Source organism: Cynoglossus semilaevis, chromosome 6, assembly GCF_000523025.1.
Source record: "Cynoglossus semilaevis isolate Cse_v1.0 chromosome 6, Cse_v1.0, whole genome shotgun sequence".
In the NCBI taxonomy this organism is placed as follows: Eukaryota; Metazoa; Chordata; class Actinopteri; order Pleuronectiformes; family Cynoglossidae; genus Cynoglossus; species Cynoglossus semilaevis.
The window spans coordinates 17,096,475-17,112,333 of NC_024312.1; the positions used below are offsets into that span (position 1 = coordinate 17,096,475).

The following is a 15,859-nucleotide window of genomic DNA, read 5'->3' on the forward strand; positions in this document are numbered from 1 at the left end:
TAGCGGGCCATTCCAGATTCTCTCCACCCTGAGTAGATGAACCGAATGGTTAGCAAACCTAGATTTTGTTTTGAAAGACCAAACACAGCAGCATTTGGAGTCACTTAGAAAATAATTTTGTTTTGGTTTGATGGGTTTTATACATGATTAATCTTTTATTGAATGCAGAGTTGGCTGGGTTTTTTTTTTTTTACTTTGATGATATGCCTGTTTTTGGTTCTCGTCCTAAAGAGGCTGATAAAAAATGTTTAAATGTTTAAATAATTAAGTGACTTTCAGTTAACATTCAAAATATATGTTCATCTAACGCTCCTTCTATCTTAAAAGTAATGTGCTATTCAGTTAATTGGTTTATGACCAATGCTATGGAACTGACACTGGCACATTGTAAGGTGAATACAACTATTTAACTGGTGATGGTGAAGGTGAAGTCAAAAATTGAATTTAAGTGTAAAAACTTCTACATGCCACTTTTCCAGGGAGGGAATTCTGGGGGATGTCATATTTTTTTATTTTTGTTCCCTCCCTCAGGTTGTCTTAAATCTCTTCTCTAACTTCCTTAAACCACTTAATCTAAGCATAAACAACAGTCGTAAATTGTGAAGAGTTGCCATGAACCTGCTGCAATGCTTACACGCTAAGTTACAAAAACCTGATCAAATAAAATATAGCACAATGCAACACTCGACTTATGTACAGGACTTGGGATGATACAAATTCTGATCCATGCGGTTTTTACCAAGAGGATTTGTATTGAAGCCTTTGAGCAGCAGAACCATAAATTATTCAAAGGTAAGGGATTATCTCAGCTCATGCTTTGTAAACAAAAGTTGACAAGCTGTAGCCTTAAAGTATTTGATGTAAGAACTAAGGTGTGTATAAATATATCTGCAGTATGAGTGGGCTTTGGCCACTCACTGTTCTTTGCTGATAAAGCACATTCCGACATATTCATATTTTCATATGGAAAAAAAGGCATGCATATTGAGTCAGCAGTTTGTATATGTGATTTTAGATGAAAGAAGAGGCATCAGAATGCAAAAAAAATATATACTTTGACCAGAGAACTTTAAAATATCTCTCACTTTCGGACTTATGGTCAGTGCACCATCATTATGTTATTCGTTAGAGAATTTGGCTCAACTAAACTTCTTGTCAGCCTTGGGGAGCTGGGGTTTGAATCCCTCATTGACGTTTCTCTAATGAAGCCTCTATGGAATTATCCATTCCATCTTTTCAAAAACAATAATTTCAACATAGTCACTATGGTTACCTCACAGTTTCCACTTACCTTTAAACAATCAAATATCTGTCACACACACACACACACACAATTTAGACTTCAATGAAATCCATTCTTTGTTATCACTCTCGGACTACTTTCATCCAAGAACATGATTAATACTGAGATTTCTAAACTCCCTTCCCTTGTGTTACATCAAATGAAGAGCCTTTATGCCCCTGTTGCTGCGTACATCTGCTAGATTCTTTCATAGAGAGAAGGCTATTCTCTTATTAATCACTGTGGTACTACCTTTTAGTACACTACATGTTATCCACTGTGTCATTGCCCCTCGCCAACAGTTTTCTTTGAAATTCTCAGTAGCTTCTCCTCTGAGAATAGTCTATGAACTGGAATAATTACAGAGGGGCAGATTTAGCAGGGTGCTAGCTTATGGCTAATTTAAACTCTGCTATTAACCTCACTCACATGTCTAGTATTTTTTTATTATTATTAAAGTGAAGTCTATGCTCATGAAAACAAACCCCAAAACATAATTAGTGTTAGTGTGAGAATTAAAGTTAACAGTGTCAAAAAACAAACTTACTTTTCAAATGAAATATAAAAAAAAGGCGTATATGATTCTGAACTCCAGCTCCAATGACACAGTCTTGGCCTATTACGGATAAATGAAAAAGGGAACAAAAGAGTCCAATGTTTCCTTTGGCTCCATTTGACACACAGCTAATTACTGTAGTAGCAGGAACACCCTCCACACTCACTGACTGTGGTGCAAAGAGGACTGGTCATCTCAGCCTGGTCTCTCACTTAGTTCCCAGAGACGAGGTGGTTATGGATCTGAGCATCCTTTTACTATCACTCAGTTGGAAAATAGTCTCCCACTGAGCCCTGGCTAATGTTCTGATTCCATTTCTCTTCCTCCACATTAAGCAACTGTAGCCTCCAGTTATAGTGCCTTCAGCTCTGTCAGACTTTCATCAAGTGATAACCTGCACATGAGTGACAAAGGAGAGCGTGGTAGTGCAGATGGAGGAGGAAATGGTTAGATGTAAGAGCGAGTGGGCAGGTAGAAGTGGATGCTCTCAGTCTGCAGATACACATGTGAGCACTGATTCACTCCACAGTCTCACTGTGTCCCTGTGTGGGCAGGTAATGAGTCTGAAAGCTTTGCCTTGGAATCCGTCAGCTGAGAATTCGATGGAACCTCTCCTGCAAACTGTGTCAGGAGAGACACTGTTGCTCACTGATATCTGGTTCAGTGTAGGAGGATTTGTTTACATTTCATTTATAACTTGATCTATGGAGCATCTTAATTGGCTGCGGGCAATTCTGCAGCCCTCATGGCAGCTGTTTCTATACGCTTAGTAAGAATTTTTTTCAAGTATTCATTTCCTCAGACTTGATCTTTGTTCAGTTGGTCCTCACAGTGAGGATGGTCAGTGGCATTGCATGGGTGCACAGTTCTTAACGTCCATAGCCTGTGTTTGTGCCTGCACCCACACTCTACAAGGTTTATAGCTTTGACATCTAGAGTGGAGAGGTGGAGTCAGACCCATTTGCTCTGATAACATCAACAGATCTGAGCTTGCCTACAGTTATACTTAGCTTCCTGAGAGCCTAATGGTGCACAGCCATAAAACAAGGTATTAGTTAAGTAGAGGGTTTAAATGAGTTTGTTTGTCGTGCTCCTTTTAAACGAATTCATTCAACGGCAGTCTGGTCTTCCACTGCATTGAATTAATCATTGATCATTTTGTCAGATGCTAAGAACTAAATAAACAACTTCAAATATACTAAGCACGGACTTAACAATTCTAATGCTAAAACCAGGAGGTCGGTTTGTAACAGTGTTCGGTTTGTGATTTCACTCTGCTTGGATGCTGGCAGAGAACATTGATTCAGTTTTCCTTGATTCAAAAAGAAAGCACATTCACAGATGGCTGAACAGCTTGCCTAGACTCACCCAGAAAACCTTTTATGTGGGTGTATGAGCACCAGGCCCGTATTTCATCTTTTATGGATTAGATCAGTAAAAAATATATCAAATATCCTCCAGAGACTCAGCATCATACACCCGGAGAGAAGAGGGAGAATACTGTGCTCTCTCTGTAGTTGTGTTGTCCATTCTGTCCTCCTGCTGATGGTTGTCCCCTGGCACTCGGCTCCAGGAAGGGAGGCCCCTCCCCAGAGAATCTGGGAGGGCTTTGAGACTGAATACTATAGTGCACCCCCCAGCTTTACAAGGAAGTACAATGCATTATTTATGTAGTAGAGCCCGTCAAGGTACCATTCATTTTGCTTATAAAGTTATTATCTGTAGTTTCCCGAGTTTTCATTCCATTTAGTATCTGCATCGTTGTTATGACTCAATGACTTTGACAGCTGAAGTGTTGAACACTTAAAGTATTACTATAACAAATGGAAAGCAAATGTCTATTGACTGTCTCTGGGTGTCTTCCTATTGACTGCACCCAGCGGGTTAAAGAGAGGAGCCGAGGTCATTGTCTAGGCTTTCATGTCTTGGAACAGCTGCAAGCTCTCCTCTGAACCTTCACTTCTTTGTCATTCTTCATTCTTTAGAAACCAACATAACAGCTAGCTAAATGGACCTGAGTTTATCGGATTAACATAGACATCATCTTAACTACAGTAGGTCAACACAAGGACCCTGTTAACACAACATTATTAGGCTGAAGCAGAATTCTTTCACATTGATTGAGGTTCTGTGCTGCCACATTTTATAACCAACACACCCCCTTGTCAGGACATGCTGAATTATGAGCTAAGGGTGGTGCTCATCCCATCCTCATATCTATGTCAATAAATCCTGGAACTAACAGAGTTCAATGAGGAAAATTATGCTCTGTTTCATCTGTCTTTGAAATATTGTCTTGGAAGTAGTCCCAGTGCAGATTAGGCATCTGTTGAAATTTCAGTAGTACTTTTTTCACTTTGGTTCATGTATACGTCTTGGTATTGGAGCAAATACATATACTGCAGTCATGTTTAGATCTTTCCGTTGTTTCTTATGCTACCCTTAGTCTAGTAGTGGTTTAGAAATGTGGTCATTGAATATGACAGGAAATTAAATGGTAGTTAGTTACCATCTTTTAAGGTGTTTAAATGTTTTTCTACCTCCTTTGTTGTCTGCTGCACACACACACACAAACATCATTGTGTCACTCAATGGTGGCAGTAATAACTAAATAAAATTAGATGTCATACATATGCAGTTTATATATACTGTATGTCTTACATAGTGTTTAAGATATGCTACTTCCTAATTTTTCAGATCATTAAATAACATTAAATTGTTGGAATAATTGTTCAATCTGTGTACTACTCTGCTACAGGATCGCAAAAACAAACAAACGGCCACAGTATTCTGGATAATTATTATCAAGCCTGTAGAGCTCCTGTGGGCTGTGCTATATTACCAACAATATGTTTTTACAATGACTTTTTTCACTCAAAGAAAGACATTCATTTGGAACAGAACCAGCACTCAAACACTTCTGTTGAGCAGTATTAATAATATGCTTGGTTTGCTAAAAATAGAACAAACCTTTTGGCCTTTTTTTTTATCTCCACACTGCCAACAATAGTGTTTAAATCATAACAATTATGTCCCATTAAAAAAAAGATAGACTATAAGCCAAAAATATTTAAACAAAAACAGTTTTAGAGGTTTTGCTAAAATAAGCTAATCTTATTAATAAAACTCCACCCTTTTTCTTCTTTTGGTATTGCTCTGCATTCTCTGAGTTGCATGATTCCACATACTTGCCTTATTTTCCCACTGGAAGTATTTTCTAGGCTGCTGTATGGCCATATAAAATGCACCCAAGTGCCAAAATTAGCCCCCAGGCCAGACTTTGGACATGTCGCCAATTATAAAACATCAATGATTTAATTATTATAAGTGCTGTTTATTGGATGAGGTGATAAAATCACCACCTTCCCCAGTGGTGAAGCAGTAAAGATGCGGTCTGAATATTCTTGGCTGGTTCTTTATTGTATTTTATATTTGTCCATTAATGTGGTGAAACATTGCACAGAGCTTTCACTGTGTGGGGATGAGATATATAATGGGTTATGAATCTTCACATTGTGCAGCGGTGAAAATGCGCATAGGAAAGTCCAGTAATATTTTTATTTATCTCAGCTGGGCACTGTGACTGTTGGCATGTGCAATGGAAGTTTGTTTGGTTTTATGCTGCCTTCAAGTGTTATCGGAATTATGTTCGTGCAAAAAAGAAACAATGCACGCTCCCTGCTCATCCACATTTGAGGTTTTATTTCAGGGATAGTGACATAATGTTGATGCTCGGTTGAGTGTCAAAATGATAGACTCAATATCTGATGTATTGGCTCAAAAGCTTTAGTTTTAATAGTTTAATAGTATATAAAATGCTACATAAGGTTTAACTGTGGCTTTGCATTTAACTGTGTTAAACTTCGCCACGAATAACGTTCGAGTGACGCACCCATAAGTCAGGTTTCACAAATGGCATGTATCAACTTTCGAGGAGCAAGTGAAGGCAGCATCAAAGCGGAGCTGGGAGGGGACAGTAAATGCAGCACCGTGACGTCACTGGCACTTTGGTTGAGACGCACGCCGCACAGCAGCAACAGTCACAGCGAGTACGGGAGCAGCTGTGGTGTGCGCGCACTTTACCTCCACAAACTGACAACAAACTCTCGCGTTGTTACATCAATAAAGCGATCTACAGTGGATAAAACAATTTCTTTTTTATTACGTTTTTATTTTTATCTTCATTTTTCTATCTTCTGTGTCTGTAAACTGCTTTATTGGACATCGCTGGGAGCGTTTCACCGTGAGTAGAAAACCTGCAGTGTTGGCTGTGTGCGACCTGCAGCTGCACACGTTGTTCATGGCAACTTGTTTTATTTTGGTTCGTTCGACTGTATTGCAGATATAAAGGTACAAATAATAATAAAAAAATATGATTAATTCTAATGTACTCACGGAGCTGCAGTTTAAACCTGCACATATCATATTCACAGACTTTTCTCACATTTAAAAGAGTATTTTTCATATTGCTAATTATTTAGGAAAGAACTTATTTAAACATTGTCGTTGTTCTGATGTTTGGTTCAGCCTACACTGGGCAGTTTCCCTCAGCATAACCAAAAAGTCAATAGAAAGTCCGGGGTTGAAGATACATGTTTATTCCCTCTCATAGTTTCTGTATTTCAGGATTATTCTTATCATTTAAAAAAATCTCCACAACAGTAATCAAACAACTGTCAGTTTAGATATATACATGTCTGTCAAGTATATAATGATTTCAGTGCTTTATTACTTCTCCACTATTATTGTTTTTAAATAAATTACACACACAATCACATAATATACAGTATATATAATTTTTTCTTCATTTTAATAGACCATATGAATTTGATTTTGTGTGTTTTGGCAGTAACACTGCCATCTGATCATATTTTCTCATTTCTAATTTGGACAATATGGACAATAAACAGTAGTTGTAGTAGCCCACTCAGTATATGGGCCACAGGATTACACTGTGTTCATAGCATTGCCTCTAAAAAAAGGTAGAGGGATCTACACGCTCTGTGTTTATAACACTATACATATTCTTCTTGGATTTACTGTGTGCTACTGATCAGTCAGTGTATCTCCAGATATAGCATTAGATGACAGATGCTCCTTACAGTTAATACAGTGGGTTACTCCCAAGACAAATATCCCACTATTACATTACTGACCACTGTTTGTCCTGCAGTGACTGAGTCTCCTATACCTCTGTACTACAGTGCTTTATTCAGGTCAGACCACGTCTGCTAAAATGTGTCTTTTATTGTCTTTTCTTTTTGATCTCTTGAGCACACAGAGAGCAGCTCAACCAGTTCAACATGGTCTTAATAACAATATTTTTTTAGTCATGATGTCATATATCTAACTTTTATTGACCTGCACAAGGGGTAAAACACTAAACACTCAAATATTTTGACCTTTTATTGTACATGGCTCTGTACTCAACTGTACAGAGTATGAGTAAGTGCTCACACATTGTATATGAATATTAGTCACAAATACCATGCATGATTAAAATGATTGTGCAAAGTGTTGCATCAGTCTTAAATGTTCTGACACTCTAGAAGTCAATGTCTGCTCAGAGAAGTCAACTTTTCTTTCAAATAAGTCATCTTGTAGATTTGAGACATTTCCAAGGTTCACACAGATGTTCAATGTTATTTACTGAACCCTTTGGCCTTATTTGGGCATCATTAGTAGAACAGAAAGGTGGGACCACATTTGGTTTTAGACATAAGGGATGAACTTGTATTTGAGTACAATGAGTACATTCTCTACATTCTCTATTCTTCTTGCATGTTTGAGTTTTACCAAAGCACAGATGCAGTTGTGTCTCCTGGCTATACTGTGCATAAAGTTGATGGTTAGATATTTAATTTAGCCAATAGAAGGCAAAACTGTCTGCCCTCAGTGTGTAGTTAAAAGAGGAATTGATACCTGAAAGCATGTGTAACTTCCCACATTTATGTGTTACTTCTCTGTAAGTAGGTGACCTTGATGCAGTGGTTCTAGGGACCATTTTGGTTGACATGCTTATGTCCTCAAATGAACTGTGGGGCTCTAAAGTAAAGAAGAAAAGGCACAAATATCTTATGCTTTCTGATTTAGCACTTTTAACAGATTTGTACTTCCTCTATATACTGCTATCAAAGCTACAGTATATTGAAAGGCCTTTCCTTTGATGTTTTCAATGAGGCCTGAAATTGAACTGTAAAAAGTCCAAAAGAGTCCTTTTTCTAAACAGTAACTAATGATAAAAGCTAATAATGTGTGCCGGTGTGTCAGCAGGCTTCCTTTATTTCTAAAAATACGTATTCTCTGAGTGTTACTTCTGATATGAAGGAGTCCTGACAAATGAATCTCTCAACAGGGAGACACAGTAAAATCGGGTTTATTTGACTGTGCTTGGGAGTGACTTTTATATATATATATTATTTTATAATTGTGCAAATTTATTAGCTGTTAACCATTTGATTATGTTTTAAGAAGGCAGCTTGTTTCCATGGCCCTGGAATATTCTTGAATAATCTGCTGAGCCTTGTCACCTTGACACACTTAGCTCGGAGTCACAGCTGCTTGGAGGGAGCTACTAATTGAATTGTTTGTGAGAAGAAATCTGATTTGCCGGGGTAATGAGCAGCTGTTTTCTTTGGTTATTTAGAAAACGCCCACAGTGAAAGTCAAATACTAACAGCCTCATAGCTAAAACTATTAACGATTATCTGAAATATTTTGATATGCTGCATGGCTGTGTTTTTCACGAGCTGATATGCTGCCTAATTATTCATGGATATTACAGTTGTCAACTGGTACAAGTCATTTTGTGACAGCACACAGCTTTGGGATTTGCACTGCTTTTGATGCAGCCTCCCACCCCCGTGCCTGCAAAGCCCCTGTTTTTGTAATTTGTTCTTTTCTGTAGCTGCCCCCCACATGCCCTCTCAGGAACTACCTATTCTGCCTATTCAGCTCGGCCTTTGTGGGGAGGTCTATTCATACCTCAATGTCCATGTGGAAATGAGAAGCCTGCCTGAAGCCCAGTCCTGCTTTGCTCTCTGATAGCTTAGAATCTGTGTCCAATCACTAATAAAAAACTAACCAGTCTCTAATGTTGTGTTCAAGTGCAATAGGCATAGGTTTACTGCAATTAGAGAATTTATGGTCACCACATGACTTTTTCTGTCACCACTTTCTGTTTAATTAAATGCACCAAGAGTGCCTCTTCAAAAATAAGCCATTAGTAATATCAATTTTAGAGGAGTAATTGGTATAATACATAGTGAACAAAAAGGTGCATGTATTTTTTATTATGAGCATTGAAAATCAATTGAAGAAGGTAAGCCCCTAGTCTTATAGTATCCTATCAAGTCAGTTAGTACTGGCCCCGTCTCACACCTTCTCTCTAGTGGTTGTTCTCTCCAATAGAAAATAAAGCAAAACATAACTCCCTGCTGGCTGGATGCAACATAAGCTACTTCATCTAAAAACTGGCTGGATGCAACATAAGCTACTTCATTTAAAAACGTAATACAAACTACAAAATCACTTGTCCATATCATAACTTTACTTTTACCCGGTGGCTTTTACTCATCATTTACTCCATTAATGACGTATGTTTTTTTTACATAATAAAAATATCTCATTTGACCTTTAGTGTCTTTTGGAAACATTCAGCTGTCTGTGGTTAAGTATACAAGAAGGAGACTAAAGGATCAAAGCCCTGTGGTAAAAAAAAAGCTTTGCATCGTTGACCCCCAGACTTTAAACTCTTCATTACTGCAGCCCACTGCCAATTATCGTGGAAAGGATTGACCAGAGTGGAGCAAACCTCCCCATTCTACTCCCTTCAGCCTTGTCAGCCCATAGAACCACTCCTAGTTTCCTACCCTTAATACATCCAAGGTCAAGAGGCAAGAAACCTCCTGCTGCCCTTCAACCAAACCCGCCCCATAAACTAACAACTCCCTGTGGAAGATCAAAACCATAATGTTTTAGAGTTTTATTCTTACCTAATCTTGACTAAAACGGCCGCATATCTCATGCCTGAAAGCCTTGTTAATGACAGTTCAAGGTACGGTTATTTTCCTCCAGCAGAGATTTAACATGGCACAAACTGTAGAGCATCAGTTATCTTTTTGTTTCAGGAGTTGATAGTCCTATGACCAGCAGTCCTTAAAGGTGACATTCTTAATAAACAGGAAAAAAACATTTTGTTCCTCAGCTTGCCCTTTCTCATTTCCCCCCCCCCCCCCCCCCGCCACTATGTTAATATACCACCTCATGCCTTTTACACCCTCTCCTCCTATGTCAAAGGGATCATGTTGGGAATGTGTAGGAGCTCCTCAAATGACTTCCTGCCCTTTAGGCGTAGGAAGTCATTTGATGTAAATGGATATTCTATTGAAATGTCACCACTACAATTCAAACCAATGATATTAAACTAAGCAGATTTAACATTGGTTTCTGTTTTATACAGTATGTGCAGTGCATTGATTGGTACATACATTGATTGATTTTCATGTGATTGATGTGTTTTGGGGCCATGCACATAGTTCAGTATCAAGTTCCTTCAGCTAATGTGGCAAACACCTGTCCAGTGTTGTGTACATGAACTGTAAGAAAACAGGACAGGGATTATTATTTGGAGCATTTGGTCTGAAGTGACTGTAACACCTTCTGCTGATTTCTGTTCTTCTGTTTAGTTTGGCAACCTCCTCAGTTGGTTTGTGTAAACCTGAGCACAGGAAATATTAGATGCAAAGGAAAGAAAATGACCTGTCAAACCAAAACAATGAACAGGTGGCAGCCGACAAATGTCAAACACGGCTGTTGGGATACTAACGCTCTAGACACACTTTCATATCCCATTTCCTTTGGTGTCAAATTAATGTTTTGCTAAACAGTAGAATACAATTCTAAGTAAAAAATACATTCCTGTGTTCTAATATGTATAGTGATCCTTTAAGTGTTTTATAACACAAGGATTTTCCTGTAACACATAGTTCCAGTCCATCCATCCAGCTCGATGCGAGTAACGGGTACTATACTGTTGACAAAAACAAAACTGGATGATGCTGGGAAGTTATTGGATGAAGTTTATTCTTTGGCCCTGATTCCTACCTCCAATCCACATAACACCATGTTTTAATCCCAATGTTTTGCCCAAACTGAATGTGTTCAGACATTCTTTTCCTAAATCTTGCAGGCAGCCTATGAGCAGAGTGGTATCAGCTTGTGCGCTGGATAGCATAGAAAAATGGTGCCATTGGTCTGCCCCAAGACCGCACATAGTGCTTTGCTGCCAACAGTGCCTCCAGTAATTATAGACCAGTGCTGTGGAACAGTTGCTCTCCAGGCTAAACTGAAACTAAACCCCCCATTTCATACTTGGTATTTGGTCTTTTCCGTACTTCACTACCCCATGTTTAAAATTGTTATTTTTGGGAAGAAGCTCGAGACTCTTCTGTTTTTAGTGCAGCCTGGCTGAGATGGAATATAGAATAACTGTCTGCTGTGCATAACCAGAAATCAGTTTTGGAGACTGTGTTTGACACTGCAGCTTCCTTTTGCTTACATCTTAAATAACGCCTGCAGTTGCTGCATTTATATCGTAAATTAGTTCAATGTCCTGGTACTTATTCCTCATAAGTTTTAAAACTCCACATGCAGTTCATTCACAGTTTCACTAATGCTGCCTAAACACTCGTGTTTATTTGAACAATTCACTAAACATCAGTACACTGTGACAGCAGTGTCATTTTTCTTAGAAGAAACACTGATCTTCTGCTGCCCCAGGGCCTTCTCTATAAACCCATTAACAGGGATGCTGACTTTGAGCTGGCTAGAAGATTGTTTCCAAAATGGAGTCTTGAGAGTAGTTGTAGTTCATTTATCCAGATGCCACTTTAAGTGTACCATAGCGACAGTTAAATGAAGAACAAAACACCTGGCTTTAAGGATTTACTTTAAGGTCTACTTAAAATCCCAAATTATGTAAAATAAAGTTTTATAGTCTGTGGTTGAAGTTTGTTCCATAGTGTCACTTTTGCTTTAGATCTTAATATCAGTAGTGTTTGTGTCCTTAGATGATAATCTGTTCGACACACTTTCTTCTTAAACAGACTTGGGACATGTGGACTAGGCTAGCTAACAGGGAACCTGTGTTTTATAAGGTTCTAAACCAAAGCAGTGAGCAGAAAGGAACGGTACATTTCTGTCCCCAGTGTTCCCTTACTCAGACTTGCCCGGGATTGCATTATCCCTCAAGCGTAAAAAGCCTAAGGTCATGTTTTGTTTTTCCCATTTGATTCGTCTAGTGCTTGATTCCATTGATTGTTTTACTTCTCGTGTCATATAAATACCAACTTACCCAGTTTACTTTTGGTCAGTTGTATTGGAGCTGCAGCAGCCCAGAGGGTGAAAAGCTCCATATTGTGATGAAAAATCCAACCTCTTGTCCTCCTAGTTCAGCTCTGCTTTAATCAGAGATCAAAGGGCACATTTTCCTCTTTTACCAGTTCAAATGATGATTAAAGGATCAAACTCCTCAAATTCAACTGATTCAGACCAAAATAGTAATTTAATCCAGTGGTTTTCTTCCTGTCATTTTACAGATGAGATCTCACCCACATCACACTACTGAACTTGAACTTTGACTTATTGACTTATCATGTTTATTTGTATCCATTTGCTTCTTCTTTTTCCAACAGTCACAATGAGCGGAAGGTGACCTGCAAGCATCCTGTCTCTGGTTTACCCTCACAAGACAACTGCATCTTTGTTGTAAACGAACAGTAAGTGGCTTGTTTTTACACCTATAGAATGCAACTTGGTAGCATTTTTTTCAACAGTGCAGTGTGCTGTAGAAACCTCTAATGAGTAGGCAACATTGTACGTGTATACGTGTCATTTAGAATTAGGTATTTCCTGTAATCTGTCTTTCAGAGAAGAGAAATGTCAGTTTGGGGTAATTACAATATTCAAAAAGCCTTGGTGATACACAATTGTGCTACTGTTTTCCACTAAAGGCTGAGGCAGTGGTGACAATCATCTTGCGAAAGACTGAAAATAAAACAGCTGTTGTATTATGTAGACATGGACTCGTTGGAATTCCATGATTCACACTTCCCTAGTTGAGATCTGGTCAAGAGTTCGTGGCCTTACTGGTCATCAATACAAAGACAGTGTCCATCAGAGCTGTAACCACGTGATCTCTTACACTGCTTTTAGTCATCAGCATCAGCATCAGCCAGCCAGCCACATGACAGGTTTCATTTCAGTCATCCTAACTTTCACTTCCTGAAAAACAATAATTCCACAGCTCTAGTTTTGACCATTTTAAGAAGTAAACATATGAGAGTCTGCATGTGAAACTGTGTGACCTAACTGGGATCAGAGTGCAGGTCCTCCATTTGGAGGCTAAGAGGGGATGTTTTGTGTATTCATTCACATTATAGTTCAAATGTGACCACCATCTGTCTGTCCACATGGCTGGACCTGTCGCACACTATGATTCTGTTTTCGTCCCCCAAAGCACATACCTCCTGTGTGCTTGTTGCATCCAATACTAACACTTTATTTGCTGTGTACCCCTGCTCAGCTTTGAAAAGAAATCAATTATGGGCCACATATGGTTAAAGAATTGGATTTGGGACATTGACCCCTGCAGTGAGAATGTAGCCTTAGTCAGTGTTAGTTTGTTTCAACGAACATTAGGATGTCAGTTTTGTATTCTGTAAAATATAGCCTTGTTGATGTCCTTACTCAAGAACTTTGGTTTTATTTACATACACTGAAGAATCTTTATTTCTGTCTCTGTTTTAAAACCAGGCCAAATATGCATGTTCTCCTGCCCACACAATTTTTCTGTCCTCCCGAACCATCCCTAATGTTTTGCAACATTCAGTTCAGAAATCCCTGTCAAAACAGATTCCTTGTGATGCTATATTGTGGCACCAAAGTCATGTCATCACAAGTGGTGTCAATTACTCTGTTGAGCAACTAAATGCTAGCAGAAATTTGTTTGCTTCAACACATGACATTTTACTCCCATGTGGGAAACCGAAGACTGAAGTGCGACAAATGATCTAAGATAAATTCCCCAGAAACTAGTCATTGGTAACAGTTTTCTACATTCATTTGGGAACTGGGCTGAGAAATTAGGAAATGGAAAAGAGCATTTTCAGATGCTCTTCTCTCTGTTTGAAGAGAATATTGGGACCTGCATCAGTGGAAAAATAGCTTGTTTTACCACAGCTGCCATCCTGCACTCTGTTGACACATTCCTCCTCTCACTGTGTTACTCTCACATCTCTCTGCTGTTTTTTACTCTGAGAGCGACGTGCAAGTGGAGATGGATTTTTAACCTTGGAAACTTGTATGTTGTCAGTGCAAAATGATACTAAAAGAATCTCCATCACGTTTTCAGGAGGTCAGCTTTGTCCAGGAAAAGCAAACTGTTGAACCCTATGAAACAATTGGCAGTGTTTCATCAGAGATGCAGTAGAAAAGCCTCAATATTCAACCAGTAGTAAAAAGGCGAAAACGGATTTATGCTGCTTGAGGGATTAAGAAGCAAAGCTTAAAGTTGCTCCCTAATCTTCCCTGTACTTAAAGGTAAATCCAAATCACAAATCTCTACTTTCTTGTGGGGAATGATATTTGAAGACAATCTGTTAAATTCATCTATAAAAAATGAGCCCAAAATTTAAAAAGTAATTGATATCAAATAAACTTTACATTATAAATTGAAAGTACTCTTTTGTACTGTGAGACTGGAGTTAAGTTTCCAAGTCTTCCTTGATGTGTGAGATCATTAATTTGAGGCATGAGGAAGAGCTAACAAGGGTGTGGCAGAGGTGTTAGGATGGGATTTATTTAGACGGATGTGCCATCACATGCTGCAATTTTCACCCCCACATCAGTCACGTCTGTGCCAATGAGTCATGGTTGCCCTTATCCTGGATCCTTAGAAGGATGTTGTAATTTCCAGTGTCCAATTATAATGGACGTCTTTGGGACAATGATCACCATTACTGACTTAGAGCTTTGTTATTTTAGATTTAATCTGTTTTTTTTATCTAGGGGACAAAAAACAACATCTGAATTCAAAGCACCACATTTATAAGCAAACTTAAATTGAGTAGGTAAAGGCTCCAAGAAAAGAAGGCCTTCACTGCAAAAATGAACAAAAATTTGAGATTTTGTGGATTCTAGTGGAGGAAGTTTGCCAGATTAGTCAATTCAACAACCACTAACGTGGTTTTCTCACAAGATACAACTTTTCCATACACAAGAAAGCAAAATTCAGTCAAACTGATGGCTGCAAAGACTCGTCGACAACCACTGCTAAGTGTATAGTATTATCTTTTATCTAAGAAATAATCCCTCCTAGCAAAGAAATTCTTTCACACTGATTTTTTTGCTTTACAAAAAAAATGAACAGAACATTTAAAAAGGAAAAAAAAAATCCAAGAAGATTTTGTATGGTTTGTCATTTTTACAGTGAATACTTTTTTTTAATTCATCTTCGAATCTTTTTGACTTTTACTGGTGTACATTTTACAGCTTCTTCAACCCGCACTGACTCTAGTCTAGTTCTATTATTTATTTTACCTTCAACTCGATGAATTCACTACACAGTAGGGGTGCAAAGAACAGACTAGATTCTTCATGACGACTCATTTGTTTTGCTGCCCTTTCCATTTTTGCCCGTTGTTCATAGGTTAAATCAAAGTTACATTCTTTAAAACTTTATCTGGCATCTGTCACGTACACTCACCATCTCAGCTATGCTGCGAGGAGCTCTTTGCCGCTTGAGTCATGACAGTCTCTCACCTCACCTAAGTGAATGTCAGCTTTCGTCACTGTACATGTCTGAGCATATTTTTAGTGACCCACATGATATTTGCAGGCTGGCAGGAAATATTTGTAGCCCTTGCATGTAAACATGTTTTCCAGAGGCGACTTGCAAGCACGCTGCAAAAAGAGGCGTTAAATATCTTAGACTAGGTGTTTGAATGCTTATGTGCATGTAT

General features: G+C 38.5%; 1 protein-coding gene across 7 annotated transcripts in view; it reads left to right on the plus strand.

Moving 5' to 3' along the window:
* LOC103380430 (pleckstrin homology domain containing, family A member 5) overlaps positions 1-15,859 on the plus strand; it is a 69,445-nt gene that overhangs the window by 23,830 nt on the left and 29,756 nt on the right. For all 7 annotated transcript variants that reach the window (XM_025055907.1, XM_025055908.1, XM_025055903.1 and 4 more), the window contains exon 4: positions 12,533-12,616. In XM_025055907.1, coding sequence (XP_024911675.1) covers positions 12,533-12,616 — 84 coding nt within the window. The remainder of the gene's footprint in view (positions 1-12,532; positions 12,617-15,859) is intronic.